Genomic DNA, 17062 nt, shown 5'->3' on the forward strand with positions numbered 1-17062 from the left:
TATGAATACATGTAAATGAAATTGTATTTTATATTATTATTAAGGTAAATAAAGTTTTTATCACTTTGCATTTACTCAAATATATTGCTATTGTAGTGTATATATTGTAATATTATTATACTACTAATATATTATACTATTATATATTATAATACAATGCAATGTAAGTCGCTTTGGATAAAAGCGTCTGACAAATGCATAAATGTAAATGTAATATTATTACAACAAAGCATTATGTTTTTTTTTGTAATAATTTGTTGCTTAATATTCTCAATAATAGATATTAGTTATTACTAATAATTGGATAAAGAAAGACAGTCATCTACAATGAGATAAATAGAAACAGACACTCTTACGCGTAACATTTACAGTATGTTTCATTGATTCTGGATGAAACAGTCTGAAGATCATATGTGTGATTGTGACTTTTATCTCTTCTATTTCTCTTCTAGTCTTTTGTGAAGGACTATATGATTCTCATCACAAGGCTCTTGTTGGGTCTAGACACCACGCCAGGTTCTGGCTACCTCTGTGCTGTAAGTGTGACCATAAACATACACACCCACACACACTCAAATTGTCTGTTTTGTAGCATCATTTCACATACGCAGTCATTGTTTTAGACTAGGCGCATAAATCTGATTATTTGACCTCCTCTACCCACACACTTTATCTGTGCTAACAGTAGTGTTAGAATTAAGCAGATGGTGTAAAAATATGATTACATGTTTTAAAAGCACAGTAATATGTGATCATATGTGATTATTGTGTCACATTTCGCCAAACAATAAAAATAATATTTGAAAAAAAGAAGTAATACGGTATATAATAAAAATAGAATTATTATAAGAGTAAAATATAGTATAGAGAATGGATGGATGATAAATTAAAACAATTTAGCACCATTATTTTTTCTTTACTTTTTTTATACATTCCCTTCCCCCCCAAAAACAAGTCAATTTTGGGCTAAAACAAGACACTTTATTCTATAGATTCACAAAAGAGTCTGTATATAAATGAAGCATGAAACTCTTTTGAAACAGATGAAAGTAACAGAAGAAGACTTATGGATCCGGACGTACGGGAGACTGTTTCAGAAACTGTGCTCATCCAGCGCAGAAATTCCCATCGGGATATACCGCACTGAATCTCACATGTTCTCCACCTCAGAGGTAAGATGAGGTTAGACAGAAGATCTGAAAGTTCGGACATCGCTCATTTTATACGGCCCATCTGACTTCAGACGCTTGCACAGCAGATACAATCTGTCACTTTGTCTTTCTCTGCTCCTGTGCCGTGTTGAAGTCTATATCGTGGCTTCGCTGGCTGTCGTATTAGATGTTTTGTGATTTTGCTCGTGCAGTTCTTGTGCTAATCATTTCTCATTCTGATCATTCACATTAATGGCTTTGTCCAGTTTAAGGAGGTTTGCAGACAGGTAAGAATGTTGACTTTGCCCCATTTCTATGCCACATTATTTGAAAGCTTTGGTTTTGTTTGCATCGTGTGTTTGATTATGTTTTATGGAATGTCTGTCCATTATTTATTTTGTCTATCATCATATGTCATGCTGGTTATTTTCAAAAGCTTGTTTTATAAGTTTTTTTAGATTTTAGAATCTTTACATTTATGAACTTTTATAGATTTATTTTGTAAAGGTGCACAACCGGCTTTGCTCACACTGCAATCAGTCGTTTTGCTAGTGATATAAACCGTTGTGCAAATAGATCAATATTTGATATAGCCACAGAAAAAAATGTAGAAACCATTTTTAGTTTTTCTGAGTTGTATGTGTTTAGGTAAAATGATCATTTTTGTTTCACTGTGTGCACTACTAACAATATTTCTCCCAAATGTTCTATTTCTATTTGCATTTATTTGCAGAAAATGAAAACTGGAGAAACAGGTCAAAATAACAGAAGAGATGCTCTATATTTTTTCAGACTTAAATACTGCAAAGAAAAAAACTTTCATATTCACTCATCATATTCATCATCAACAGTTGGCCACAATATGGAATGGTCTCTTAATTTTTCTGTGGCTGTATATACATTGCTTGTTTGTGTCCTTGTGAAAAAAAGCAAAGGCAACAACAACATTTTCCATCATGTTCGGCAAAAAAATCAAATTGGTTTTGCCTGTCTGAACAAAACCCAAGTCATTTTCCTATTTCAAAGCATTTTAAACCTAAAGAAAGGAAACCTTGACATTTACAGTATGACTGCAGTCTTGATCAGTGGCCTTGAAAACGCTTTTGATTCTCCATATGAATCTTATCTTGCAATTTAAGAAACACAAACAAACCTTCAACTTCAACTGACCTTTAAAGCTGCACTTAGTAATCGTTTTCCTCCCTTTATTAGTAAAAATGTTACTAATAAAAGTAGCTGAAACCTTTTCAACACTCATAATCGATTGACAACCTGTTGCCATGTCGACAGTCTCAGGTGTCCGTGGAGGATTGCGAGGACACGCGTGACCGCGGGGAATCCTGGAAGGAGAAAACCGCCCACAGAAACTCCACGGGGAGCGACCAATCCGAGCACCCGCTCCTACGCAAGAAGAGCATGCAGTGGGCGAGACGGCTGAGCAGGAAAAACACCAAACCGCCCAGTCGAGCCGAACGCATTAATCAACAGCGGCTAAATATTTACTGCCGATCCGAGAGACAAGAGCTGTCAGAGCTGGTGAAGAACCGCATGAAGCATCTGGGGCTGCCCACTGTGGGATATGGTAAGCTTTACACAGAAGGAAAGTCGATATTGACGTTGGTGTAAATTCTTAAGGTTCCATCATTTGTGACCATCAACCCCTGATATCGGTGTGTTTTGAGGACATTGTGAATGTACATTAATATTTCCTCATAGTCTTTATCATTTCCTTTATAATATCATTTCCTTTTGTCCACTTTTTCCAATAAATATTCTGCAGAAACATCAGGGATTAATAGGAAATACATGACAGATGGGAAAAACAAAAATACCCTACTGTATGTTTTCATGTTTATCGGTGATGTCCAAATTCACTGTTTTTCAGAAAATGGAAAAAACTGATTTTTTATAATTATATACTAAAAACATTTTAACTGTTCGATTTGTGCAAAACCCAGTGACAAACATAAAAGGTGAATAATAATAATGATATATGACAAAAAACAAGTAGGGTATGGAGACATTTTTCAACACTGCTTATTCATGCAATATTTATTTAAAAATATATATATATTATTTTTTTAACTTAAAAAGTTTTGGATTGTGTTTTTGGATGGCAGCATGCACTGTTAACAAAGTTTGTGCAAAGCCTTTAAATACATTATTTCTTAGTCATGTTTTTATTTTATTTCTTTTTTTATCCTAAAAAACCCATGACCTCTGATGATTACACTACTACTGTATGTAAAAATTAATTTTTAAAATTTTTTATTCATATGGATTCGGACGTTGTGAATCGTACAAAAACGTATGATTACTAAAAGCAATACTGAAGCCCCACCCCTAACCCCGCCCCTAACGTCACTGGCGTGGAACAAAATCGTACTAAAATGCACGAATGAGATCGAATGAATTCATACGAATTAGCCAAAATTAGCCCCATCGTAAAATACTTACGGTTTTGCCGTGAGATTGTGTTGGTTTCCACAGGTGGGGTGGGGTGGGGTGTATATGGTCATGATGAGTATTGTTGAAAGATAGGTGGAGGAGGAGCTTAGCTGCTGTTATTGTTCTTGTGCAGTAGCCATTCCTCATCATTATACATGTTGATTTTCACGTTTTGCCTCTTACTTCCTACTAACCTTTCCATACTAACTTAACTCTCTACTATCCTCTTTGTTGCGAAAAAAATCATTCTCTAATACAGTGGTTCTCAAACTGGGGGCCGTGGCCTCCTGGGGGGCCCCAAGATGGTTCCAGGGGGGCCACAGATTTTGTGGCATTTTAGAAATATAGATATTTATCATACATTTTGTGCAATCAAACATCAGAAAAACAACACCACCAACCAAAAGAATTGATGTTTTAGCATTGTATAACTGAATATTTACTTGGTTTAATTAAAATTTTAAGTTTAAGATTATAAATCTTTATTTGGGGTACCTTACAACAAAAAAGTTTGAGAACCACTGCTCTAATAACAGTATCACTAAAGTCATCATCTCTAGAATAACTGTATATTTATCGAATCTTTAGACAAAGCACAGTTCTCTGTTTCTAACGCTCTCTTAAAAAGGTTAACGTTCATGTAACTAGCCATAATCTCTATAAATGATTCATTGTTAATAATAAGTTGAGAATGTGTTTTTTTTATGCTGACCTTTCTCTTTATAAAAGTTCTGCTTTCTCTGCCACTCGCTTGACCTTGCTTGATCTTTACTTTTTTGTCTCTTTCTACTTTGGCCTTTCCCACTCTCGCTATAGAGGACGTAGCTAATTTAACCGCGAGCGATGTGATGAACCGTGTAAATCTAGGATATTTGCAAGGTAAATCCACCCAACAACACTGTTCTTGTAATCCTGAAGGCATTCCATGTCCAGAGAATATTGAGATGAATGAAACTGCTTATCATGATGTTCTCAAGAGTGAAAGAGATGGAACGTTCCATTCTTCAGATTGTCCAGTGGCATTGAAACAGCATCAGCAGTCTGTAGTTAATAGGATACGCTGGATGATTTCTGATGACTGGATTTCGTTTCATTTTCTTTTCATTTAGGCGGATATTTGCAGTCCAGCAAGTTCTTGAAAATGTCTGAGGTCTGCTTTTTCAACTTTTTTCAGAACACATGATCTGTGTAAGCTTGTTTAAATCCCATGGGTCTCATTGTCCCACAACTTTTAATTGGATTAAAAACGGACCTTGGGAAACTGCTGGCTTTTTGCAATATGACGCTGGACAAAATGAAAATGAGAATGTTTTGTTTTTTCACCCCACTCAGTATTATCACACATTCAGATAATCGCTCATTATTTTGTCCTGTTTTTGCAAAAACATTGTTAAAGCGTAAGTTCACTCGAAAATAACAATTTGCTGTTAATTTAATAACTCTCAGGCCGTCCAAAATCAGTGGTAGTTTTTTTGAAGATTTTTGGATGGAACCTTGGTGCTTGGAGATTCATAAAATGCCAGTCCAGTTGCAAGAGCCCCCTGTTAAGAAAACCCTTCATTCTAATTGTCACAGTATTGTCATGAAGGTTTTCTTATCTTAAGGGGTTTCTTGCGATCCGGGCCCAGGTCTTAAGGTGTGTTTGAGAGTCTAAAAAGCAGATACGGGCAACGCAAAATGAATCCCTGGGCATGATTAATAACATAATTACTGGTAATCAGCTACGACAGACCTATTTCCACAAGTTATCTTTTGACTTATTGCCATAGAATCTCACATCTTACGTTATTGATTCAGCAGTGTTACATTAATATGCCAGAGGAGAACTGGCCCTCCCGTTTGAGTCTGGTCACTCCCCCGGCTATATTACGTTTTTCTCGTAATATAGCCGTTTTGCGAATGAAGTAATCAAAAACAATTCTTTTCTCTTTATTTGAGACGATTCTTTGTGTTTTGCACGCTGTCTTTCAAGAGTGCAAAAAATGTTTGAAACCCACCCTTCGATCCTGGCGCATCACTGACGCATACGACGCTTAATGTTGTAAATAACCGTTTCCTGCAAAGAGCGATCGATTCACGCTCGAGTCGCTTCACGAATCTTCAATATATCATCTTGCTTTTTTGTTGCCCGTATATCCTTTTTGAACATTTTATGAATCACCAAGGACTAACGTTACAGTTTGAGCTACAAATCTTCTTTACGGTTTTGTTGATGAACCCATGTCACCTGCGTCTTGGATGGCCTGAGGAGAATTATCAGCAAACTTTCATTTTCAGGTGAACTAACACTTTAGAGTTTCACAATCTGTATGTGAAATCTGATGTCGTTCTATTAGTGATGTAGTTGTGTTTTTCTCCTCCGATACGAACTGAAGAGGGTTCTTGCGTAACAGGGGGTACTGCAGGTACTCGCTGGCATCCGAGCATTGATATAAGACATGATGAGTGAGGGATTTTGATTCCAGGATGTTTGGTCAGAGTGAAGTAGAAAGCATTCGGTATTTGTCGGAAGGGTCCAGAGGTCTTTGGGTATTGTAAATCTGGGGGTGATAGTGGGACACTTTTTACGTCACGCCGGTATAAACGATTCGTTCGAATTTAGGCATCGAGTTCTCCCAATTCCACATTACTAATGCTTTTTGCTTCACTCTGATTGGTCGAGCCTTGGCTTGTCAGGCCTGTCGGAAACTCTAAGCATGCCTCTATCTGTGTGTGTTGGTTGTACTGTTTGCTGACTTCGGGCTGTGTGTTGGCATGGCAACCTAGCAACGTTCATGGATAAAGTGTGATTATTATGCGACGGACGGTTGGACGGTCGATGGATGGATTGAGAGACAGAATGCGAGGGTGGATGCGGACCTTGTCTGCATGCGTCCGCGCATGGGGAGTGCTTGCGGTTGCATGGGCGTTCCGTCAATGCAGCCATGCCCTGTCAGTAACGGTTAGCACTTCTCTCTTTTTTACCTGGCCCGCTGGCACTTTAAGTGGCTCAAACAGGTGGGTTTGGAGAACCACAGGCACTTTGGCCCAGTCTTGAACTGCCAAAGGTTCACACTTCTCAGTCATTTACAAGCAGGTAAAATGCAACAAAGAAACCCAGAAACCCAGCCAACAAAATCCATAACACTGCGGGGACACACACAACTTTTTTCATTTTGAAAGTGTTAATATATTTTGCTATTGCTTCATCTGCTCTGGATAGTCAACCGTACGAAGTAGTTTTCATTATGTGTTGTAGGTACAGAGAGATTGTTTTCATTTTTTGTTACGTGTGTATTTAGATGAAGTGTGGCAGTGACATTTTGTTTTGTTTGTTTTACAGATGAAATGAATGACAATCAGAACACGTTGTCATATGTGCTGATAAACCCGCCTCCGGACACTATTCTAGAGCTCAATGATGTTGTGTAAGTGTCAGAGATAATGTTTCTGCTGTTCTTTTACAACCAATGGGATGAGTCTGGGGCAGAACCGTTTGTTTCATCCAAACAATAGAAGACCGGGCCACAAGAAAGTTATTACACATTTTATTATTTTACAACTACAGCAAAGTTAATATACAAAATTTTCTTTTGTTAAAATTGTGTTTCATTTTGATTAGCGATTTATACGTAGGTTTTTACAAATAATTATCATTATTTCTCCCAAATTCCAAATAAAAATATAGTTTTTATTTGTATTTATTGCAATAAATAAAACTAGACAAACTGCTCAAAAAACATGCAGTGCCCTGCAAAGAATGAATTTCTTGCTTAGTATCAAATATCTAAAAATTCTTAAATTTAAGATACATTTACTTGAGAATCAAAATAAAGTTATAATAAAAAGCGAGTTTATGCTTAAAATAAGCAAAAATATCTGCCAATGTGGGTTAAGAAAAATGTAATAATACATAGCCTTTTTAAAAATATTTTTTTACATATTTTTATATTTATTAGGGTTGTTGAAGTTAACGTGTATTTTTCAGATTAACAAAATTCGTTAATATATATATAAAAATTTTAACGCAATTAACGCAGCATCCGTTTATTTTGTCATCCTTTGTCTAAGCGTTACATTATATAATCACGCTCTCGTTCATGTAAAGGCCTTTAAACCATTTAAGCACGATTTGAAACAGATGCTTCGACGCGTTCAGTATATATAGACAGCTTCTTGCTGTGGGACGCGGCAAAACGCAACGTGACAGCGTCCAGTCTGTTGTATACAGTCACGGGCTAAAGGCTGCATTAGTGAATCTCTGTCAGAATCTGTCAGATGCACCAGTATTAAGTTCTCTTTCGTGCATGACTGAACAGAAACAGTATTTTCGTAAGCACAGATTTCAACGTGCTAAATAAAATCCTAATTGAATGCAAGGAGTTGTGAAAATGGGAAAGGGCGTCAGATGTGCGTAGAGCGGCAGCTCTTAAAGGGGCCGCGTTCTTAAACCTGCTGCTGTGACTCCTGTTACTAATGTAATAAAAGACCAAAAGAAAAGAGGGAAATCTATGTGTTCTGGAGCTTTAATTCTGTATTTAATTTACAATTTAGCATTAAAGACTGTAAAGTGTTTGAGAACTTCTGTATATGTCCTACCTATTAGACATGATAGATCTCAATTATACTGTATTTCAATGTTGAACGGCTATAATTAATGTTAACATAAAGAAAAAATGATCAATTTAATGTAGACATCAGTTGCAGTACTAATATCAGAATGTTGGCTTTCATTCATAAATTGATGCTGTTAACGAAATCTGTTGTTTCTACATTAATTTGGAGATTAAATGTGAAATTGTTAGATTGTAAAAGTATATTTAAAAACATTAATGTTATGTGCGATTAATTGTGATTAATCACATAATATTTGATTGATCCGATTAATTTTTTTGATCGATTGACACCACTAATATTTAGACACATGGACGGTTTCAAAGTGACAACATAAACAAACGTTTCTGCGCATTAGTGGACTGCCCTTAAATTCTGATACACATTCACAAACAATAGAGTGCCTGTAGATTATTTCTGATAACAAGCAAAAGAAACCGAGAACCACCTTTACTTGGCTAAACTCCAATATTTTGAATTTAGACTGCGATACCAAGCTTTGTCCCGGTGTGCGCGTCCGATGAAACTGTCTATACATGCATATATTTATTTTTGTTTTCAAAAACATATTATTTTGAGAACTTAATTATTTTTTTATTAATTTATTTTCTTCAGAACACAAGACTTATTGTCATAGGCCATTTTGCTATTGAATAAAATCTTGATTTAAGAATTTAAGACTTAATTTACGAATTTTTAGATATTGTAGACTGGAAAACGAGACAAAAATGCAAAGAAATCATTTTTGTATTGTGTTTTCAGACCTCGAATCATGCAAAGACAAGTTCATATTCATTTTAAACTCCAAAATATTGTTTTTGTGAAGAGTTTAAAAAATCGTATTTGTTTTTTTTTGTTAGTCTTTCACGTGCCACTCCTGGTTTTGTTTGATGGGTTGTCTCTTAAAGTGATAGTTCACCCAAAATGAAAATTCTGTCGTCATTTACTCATCCTCTTGTCATTTCAAACCTGCATGGCTTCCTTTCTTCTGCAGAACACAATAGCATATCTTTTGAATAATGTTGGTAACCGAAATCCCTTCTGTTGAATGGACACAAAAACGTGTTTACCAACATTTTCAGAATATCGTCTTTTGTGTTCTGCAGAAGTTATACAGGGTTGAAAGTGTGAGTAAATGATGACAGAATTGTCAGTTTTGGGTGGACTGTCCCTTTAATCTTTTCCATAGCTATATGTGTTATCTGTGTTGAGCCGCCTGGTTTGTAACCGCACAGCATTCATTTATTGTACCTCACTGTAGCTACATCATTCGCTCTGATCCGCTGGCACATGTTCCTGAGAATCTATCGGGAGCACCGGCTGGAGGGAAACTACGGCAGGATTCCGGATCAGAGACACGGGATGAGACTCATCTGTAAGAACCGGAAGTCCTGTCATACACACCGCTCCTCTCTGTCCCCCACGCCCCCCTCGCTGCTACAGGACAGTCTGCATGAACGATGCCAGGAGACACAGCCAAACCAACCAACCAACCCGACTGACTGTCAGCACTCGCGTGCCAACACAAGCTGCCCTTCCAAACCTTAACTCTTTACAGATTCCTCTTTTTTACAAAGACACAATCTACCATTTCAGACTTTTCTGAACATGGCTGGTTATTACGTTTTTTTTATATATATATTTAAGACTGTGTAAGATTGGGTTGTTATGAGTCACTCTGGACCAAACACAACGTCCAAGCACTTTGGATATATACAGTAGGGCAGTATATACATCACAGAGCATTACGTAACGCAGTATTCATGTGCGCAGCTACGGACAGAAGAAAACAAACACAGTCACGTCAGTCAGTTCATCTGATTGGACCAGAACGCTGGTGATGTCAAAGCCCTGTAACACACAGAACTAGTTTACATCAGTGCTATATTTTGAACAGAGCACATAGTATATATACAGTATATTTGTACATATAAGTTAACCACGTATTCTTTTACATGCTCATGCAGTGACCTCTTAAGTATTCACAGTATTTTGTCGTGATTTGTCCTTAAAGCACAAAGGATATTGTTTATTTATTGGTATTCCCAAACTGCAACTGTTTAAACATATTGTTGATCCATCACATGATCTCAGCTGTGATCATGTCCTTTGCCGTAACATTTAACATGCTTTTTATTGCAAAAAAGTAAGGAATATTTTAAGGCAAACACATCATCCATGAAGGTAACGCACAAGCATCAGAAGTATTGAATGAACGTTGTTTAAATGCTATTGTACAGTATTGATCTGAAACTCATGAATTATGACTTGAGTGTGTGAGTTATACAATAGTAAATATTAGGATATGTAATATAGATTTTATGTGTTTGAATTGTCTAACAAGTGTTTTTCATTTGTTTGTTTTATTGCTGTATCAACAGCATTTTGAATCATATTCAATTATCTGTTTTTTGTTCAGTTTCAATTTTTGTTCATTTTGTCAATTTCAACATTATGCTACCGATCATTTATGAAATATTTACTACAATATAAATTATTTGAATTTGCCACTTTTGCACTAAGCTCTCTTGATAGAGCAGTACACCGTAACCCTTTAACACGCACGCACGCACGCGCACACACACACACAATTAATATACAGTATTACGTAAAAAAAACAAGCCTTTAGTTACAATTAGAGCCATGTTGAAAGGTGATATGAAAACAGTTTTGTGACTTCAGGGGACTTTCTGGTGTCTGACACAGATTTAGCAAATCTTTTGTTTGCTACTTTTTTTTGCCTGCTTGTAAGATGTATTCCATTATGTCATTTTTTATGTGAACGTGTATAAGGAGTTGATGTTTATTATGTAGAGCTGACAATTGTTTTTATTTATTTATTAGGCCTATATACATTTTTATTCATCTGTATAATAGAACAGAAAACATGGATTTCCACTCACAGAAACGACTGTAATGTTGCATATATACTGTAAAAGGGAAGGGGGTAGATGGTTAATGATGTGATACAATTGGAAATCTTTGTAGCTATTGCGTTTATTTCATTATTGTGTTTTCTGCCTTGTTTTAGCATATCCGTTTATTTATTTTATAGCAGTATTATGAGTTCACCAGTCTGTCAGTAGAAAACAGAAGCTGTTGGCCTACATTTTCTATCAACCTTTCTCATGCAAACTGCCTTGGGAATGTTTTTGGTTTAATAACATTTAATCATTTTCCATGCATCATATTGAAAAAGATTTGCATGTTAAAATGACAGCCTGCAGATATCTTCTATTTTTTACTAGTTCCCTAGTATTTAATACAGATGTATTTATCAGCTGATCACAGCTGTCGTACTTTACAAGTGTTTCGTTTGTTTTCTCTCCAGTAGTGACGGAAAAAACTCGGACCATGCATGTCCTAATCTTGCCAAATGTGTCAGAGATTCATGTTTACATTTGCTGGCTCCTGTTTTTTGGATTGTGCTGATCTGCTGAATATTTCACAGACTTCTAAATTTTGTACAATTTCTGTACGAACGTGTTAGAATGAATAAATGCTGCATGCAGCCAGAAACGATGTGGCTGTATTATTATTTACAAATGGATATTAATCAATGAATGTGTTCGTGCTTGCCGCTGCCCCCGGTGGCCGTTAGCGGTATTGCAACGAGGCTGTATCAAAATATTAAATGATTCGAATAAAAGCGTAGTTGTGATTTTTACTGCAGGAAGATGTCATATGTAAATAGTATGCAGTATTGATAAACTATATTATCCTAACTTTACCAGAACATGATTAGCAATTTTTGTGGTGGCCCACGTGAAAAAACTACTTTATAAAGACTTTTATAAAAGTACACCGGTACAGATATTTCTTTAACACTTCCTAGTTTGGGAAACTGGACAATATTATTTCTTTTTCATTCTATATATATTTTTGTGTTTTATTTTAAATCCCAGTTTATAAATTAAGAGCTTTATTTTGTAATTACAGGATCAACAGATTTCCCCATTACAGTAAATGACGAATTTGAATAATTGCTTGTTATTACAGTAGCCATAGATCATCATACCATATGTTACATAATTTCATTTTTTAATGTCTTGCACACAGATATATCAAAGAATATGAAATACACAGCCACCATCTAGCGACTCTCAACAACCGTCGACTGGCGTTGCTGTTTGAGTTTATCTTTATTTATTTGTGTTTGTCTCCACCTCGCCCGGGTCCAACGCCCATGATTTTCCACCACCTCGCGTAACAGGCCTATGGATGTGTGCTCCAGACTGGCGTCTTTTGGAGAATCTCAAACATGAGGTCTGGTATCATTCTTCTGGACCGTCTGATCGTTCTTCTGAGCCCTCGCTGCGTTCTCATCTCGCCTGGACTGCTTTCTCAATTCTGACCTTTTCAGGTCACGCCGTCTCTTTTTCGCAATGCTCGGAGTTTTCTTCACATCATCTGCATTGTTTATCTTCTCTCCTGAATCGCTGCCACCAGATGATGGATGAAGGACGGTGAACAGTTGAGAGCGGGCATCACTCTCATCAATAGGTGAGTTTTGGGAAAATAAGTCTGACCTCCGAGTTTCCGCTGTTGATATGGTTCTGACATCCATCCCTGGTGATGTATTCCCAGACAAGGAGGACTCCTGGGCATTGAAATGTAGGATTTTCCGAGTGCAGGACTTAACGTTTCCCCAGCGAGTGTCTCCATCAATAACATCATCTCGTGGGAGTGCGTTTTCTGGTAAAAACTCGAGAGCGTTGAACTGTGGGGCAATGGGGAGGGTTGTGGGATAAACGCTGTGCTGAAACGGCATGTAACCGGTTACAAATATAAGTTTGGGAAAGACATTGAGCACGTGCTGGTTTTGTACCCACTGCTTCTTCCATTGAACTGCAGTCGGGGGCCAGGTAAGAACACGTCGAATGGATCGTAAAGGTCCTGATCTGTTCCCGTCTGGAGCGGTGTTTCGTTCAACCACAGAGGTCTGCTTTTCTAGATCTGCACCGATGGTGAGGTAAGGTAAGTTCTCCGCGTTCTCCATAACCTGGTCAGTGCTACGTTCTCCATGTGGAATAGCTCGGTTTGCTTCTGCACCTTCTATTAAGTCACAATCAAGTCGTTCCTCATAAGTATTCACCTCACTGTCCATACTTGTTCCAGCTTTAGTCTCATCAGTTTCTTTATCTAGTCCATCGTCACGTGACCCCAGCTTCTCCGTGGCGTTACTGACCTCATCCTTCAAGCTTGTGTTTTGCTCATCCAACTCTATTCTCATTTGTCCATCATTCTTATGCTCCACCCCGTCACACACACCAGCATTCCCTCTCACATTTTCCTCCCGATGTTCTGATCTCACGCATCCATCGTAATACTCATCTTGCTTCATTGTGCGGACTTTTTCAGTGTCCGCGTCTGTCTCCATCTCTTTCCAAAACGTCTCCGTCATGCAGAGAATTGGACCTGCGGAGCTGACGCGCTTAATGGGTTCTCTGCATTGATAGATCCCTGAAGAATAAATGTAATTAATCTGGGACATCATCTCATCTGCAGCTCTGGTCTGGTGTGACCTCGGGAACATCTGTGTTGTGGTGGTTTCTGTTGGTTCAAGAATTTTAGATTGAACTCCTCCTCTGTTGTTCTTTGTTGTTTCTCTCTCTGTGGTCGCTGGAGAAGGTTTAATGGCTTGTAGATGTTTCCTCTCTCGTTTCCGATGATACAACACTGAAAGGACACAGATGACAAGTACCAGGGCACAAAGTACCACTGGTTAAGAAGAGCAACCGTTATCAACATTATTGAATGCAGGTGAGGAGTAAAAACAAGCATTGAATCAATGGCACCTACCAATTAAACTGATTAAAGTGGAAGGTTTCATTGGAAGTGATTTGGTTGTACTGGTAGGCCCTCCGGTGGCGGGGCGGCCGGTGACGGGGTTCGTAGTGGTGGGATGTTCAGTTGTTTGGATGTTACACTCTGGCACCTGCCAAACAGGTTTATCTTTCAACTCCGGAGGGCTTCTGCAGGACACCATCATCTCATTCTCCAACAGAGAGGCATTCTGCAGACCTGAATGTATTTATAAACGTGCTATTAGACATTTAAAAGGGTTTGTTCGAAGTTAAATGGATGGTTCACCCAAAATAAAAATGCTGTTGTCATCTTTTACTTTGATAGAGTTTTAGCAGAATGTCCATTGTGGACGTGTTTAGAAATAACATTATGCAAGAAACCATTTTATTCCGTTTTCAGCTTATTCATCTTGTCTTCAGTTTTATAAAGCCTGGTAAAAGTAGGTTTAACAAAGCGAGAATGGTATTTTAAAAGCTACTTTATAGGATCAATTGTACGAACTTAAATGGGATAGTTGGTCTCTTTTCCTTATACAAAGATACAATAAAGCTTTAGTATAGAATACGGCTGTCAAACGATTAATCGCGATTAATCGCATCCAGAATAATAGTTTGTGTTTACATAATATATACAGTATCTGTGTACAGTGCATATTAATTTTGTATTTATAAACACAAAACATACACATACTTGTCTATATATTTAGGAAATATTTAAATGTATTAATTTATATTTACCAATAATTTAAATTCTAAATAAATGTTTATTTATTGTTATATTTTATATTTTTCTAAAATCAATGCATTTATGTGTGTGTGTTCATAAATACAAAATGAATTAGCACAGTATACTGACACAAATTACGTAAACACAAACTTTTATTCTGGATGCGATTAATCACGATTAATCGTTTGACAGCCATAGTATAGAATAAAGTACACATTTAAAGCTGATCTCAAGGGAAATTTGAACTATTTTACACAAAAACAAATGATTATTTAAAAAAAGCAGGAGGGAAAGTAGATCAAACTAAATGTATGAATGAGATTTTAAGAAGTCGTAAAATAGCTACAACAAATTGCAAACTTCTTATGGACGAGTCATTTTTTTGTCTTTAGTTAAGTATTTTTTATACTGTAGAGAAAATACTATTTGGTTGTTCTTTTACTCTTAAAGCCTTTGAATGAGGTTGAGTCTTTATTTTGAGCAAACTGTCCCTTTATAATCATTAAATGATCAAAGACCCTAGTTACAGTAAAACATTGGATTAAATAAACGTACTTTAAAAAGATGAAAAAGAATGAGATGGAAATTGTCATATACCTCTCAGGAAGTTTGCAAAGTCCTGTACAGAGCACGAGCAGTCCCACCGGTTTCCATCCAGACGGATCTTGGTGCCGTTGAGGGGACGCAAGACATCAACACTCAGATTTGTCAGGTTATTGTTTGACAGATCCAGTTGCCTTAGTTTACTCATACCCATAAAACTGGTACGAGTTATAGTGTAAATATAATTCCGAGACAAGTTTAAAGCTAGAAGATTTGTCATCCCAAAAAGAGAATTACGATCCAATGTAGTTATTTGATTATTTGACAGTCGGAGGGTTTCGAGTGCGTCAGGATGACTGAACCATTCAGAAGAGACATGAGAAAGATGATTACTGTCCAAAATGAGAGTTTTGAGGTTGAGGAACTTATCGAAGGTTTGTGGTGCCACTGCGGTGACCCCAGCTTGTGTCATGGTTAAACTGGTCACTGAGGTCAGATTTGTACTGTTAAACATAGACGAGTTGATTTCTCCTAAATCACTCACAAAGAGAATCAAAGATGTCAGGCCAGCAGGATAATCTAGAAAGAAGAAAAATGTTACTGAGAAAGTAAAATTAGGTGAAAGTAAAATTATGTTATATCGTGGCATGATATATCACAATTAAGTGTTACAATAGCTAGCGCTAAACCTGTATGCTTGAACTCCTAACGTGACCTGTGCCAACACGATATACAGCCGCGGAAAAAAATGTGAAAAACTGACAGCATGAGTTGACATATGACTGGTCATAAAAATCAAGGTTATAAACCTTAGTATTTGAGGTCTGAAAAAATACAGAGTATCTTTTCGGTTATTTTGACCTGTTTTTCTTTGAGAGAAATATTGTTAGTAGTTCATAGAATGAAACAAAAAGGATAATTTTACTAAAACCCGTAGCTAGACATTGTACATTTTAAAATCTGAAAAACTGATTTTGAAATGGTCTCCTGTTTTTTCTGCAGCTGTATATTTACATTATTTTATTTAAACATTATATTGTGTTTTAACAGCTTTAAAAAGTTCTCCGTAAGGGTTTAGCTTTATTAATTTTCATAATTAAAAAAATTTGAAAATTTAATTTTACTAGTCAGTTACAAACCTATTCAATTTTTATAAATGTACATACAGAAGGCTCAAATAGACCGTACTTGTTGGAAATCCATTATGCAACATAATACAAATAAGATTTTCTTTTAATTTTAAAGTTGATAGTCTAAATTTCGGGGGGGCATCAAAGAAAATCTGTTCCTCTTACCTCTCGGAATCTCCTTGCAAACATAGTCCGTTTCTGTATCTATACAGGATTGAAGCCATGCTACGTGTATGCACTGGAAAACTATTAAAACAAGAAGAGCTAGGCAAAAAAAAGGAAAAAAAATGAATAAATGTATCCATTTGAACATCAGGTTTTAATTAATTGTAAAGTCAAGGCCAAATGAAACCGCATTAAAACTCACCGTGCATCTTGAAAAACATTAAAAATGTCTTCAGTCTTCTGTATATTGACCAAACATCCACTGAATACCTGACCCACAAAACCACCCGCTGTGCTTTAACTGCCAGTTGCCAGGATACAAATATAACCACAATAGTTTGTCAAGGATACAGATGAGCATGCAGTGTTCCAACTGGGTGATGTTGGGACATCCATCACGAGACCCCCAGTAAGAAACCCACCAACAATTGCCCAACACCACTAAAACTATTACATATCATCACATCAAACACTCGCTAATGTGTGCAAAGTATAACA

The 17062-nt window shown here is 36.7% G+C and overlaps 2 protein-coding genes across 5 annotated transcripts in view; one reads left to right on the forward strand and one right to left on the reverse strand.

The window, feature by feature from the left end:
- The window catches only part of kcnt1b (potassium sodium-activated channel subfamily T member 1b), a 60705-nt gene extending 48991 nt beyond the window's left edge, over nucleotides 1–11714 (forward strand). Inside the window, 8 exon segments of the mRNA XM_057323317.1 lie at nucleotides 453–536; nucleotides 1044–1172; nucleotides 2442–2733; nucleotides 4416–4478; nucleotides 5975–6004; nucleotides 6585–6596; nucleotides 6922–7006; nucleotides 9454–11714. Coding sequence (XP_057179300.1) covers nucleotides 453–536; nucleotides 1044–1172; nucleotides 2442–2733; nucleotides 4416–4478; nucleotides 5975–6004; nucleotides 6585–6596; nucleotides 6922–7006; nucleotides 9454–9571 — 813 coding nt within the window. The 3' untranslated portion in view covers nucleotides 9572–11714.
- LOC130547395 (uncharacterized) lies at nucleotides 9830–17005 on the reverse strand. Of its 4 annotated transcripts, XM_057323337.1 has the most exons (5): nucleotides 16767–17005; nucleotides 16565–16663; nucleotides 15324–15848; nucleotides 13995–14216; nucleotides 9830–13913 (listed from the first exon to the last, which is right to left on the reverse strand). In XM_057323337.1, the coding sequence occupies exons 1-5, from the start codon at nucleotides 16783–16785 to the stop codon at nucleotides 12448–12450; spliced, it is 2331 nt and encodes a 776-aa protein (XP_057179320.1). In that variant the 5' UTR covers nucleotides 16786–17005; the 3' UTR covers nucleotides 9830–12447. The 4 variants fall into 4 exon arrangements, with proteins under 4 accessions (XP_057179320.1, XP_057179338.1, XP_057179328.1 ...); XM_057323355.1 differs by having other exon boundaries at nucleotides 15324–15800; nucleotides 16565–17005; XM_057323345.1 differs by having other exon boundaries at nucleotides 9830–13871; nucleotides 16565–17005.
- Between the last annotated feature and the right edge of the window lie 57 nt (nucleotides 17006–17062).

The sequence above is a fragment of the Triplophysa rosa genome, linkage group LG2, assembly GCF_024868665.1.
Source record: "Triplophysa rosa linkage group LG2, Trosa_1v2, whole genome shotgun sequence".
Classification (NCBI taxonomy): domain Eukaryota; kingdom Metazoa; phylum Chordata; class Actinopteri; order Cypriniformes; family Nemacheilidae; genus Triplophysa; species Triplophysa rosa.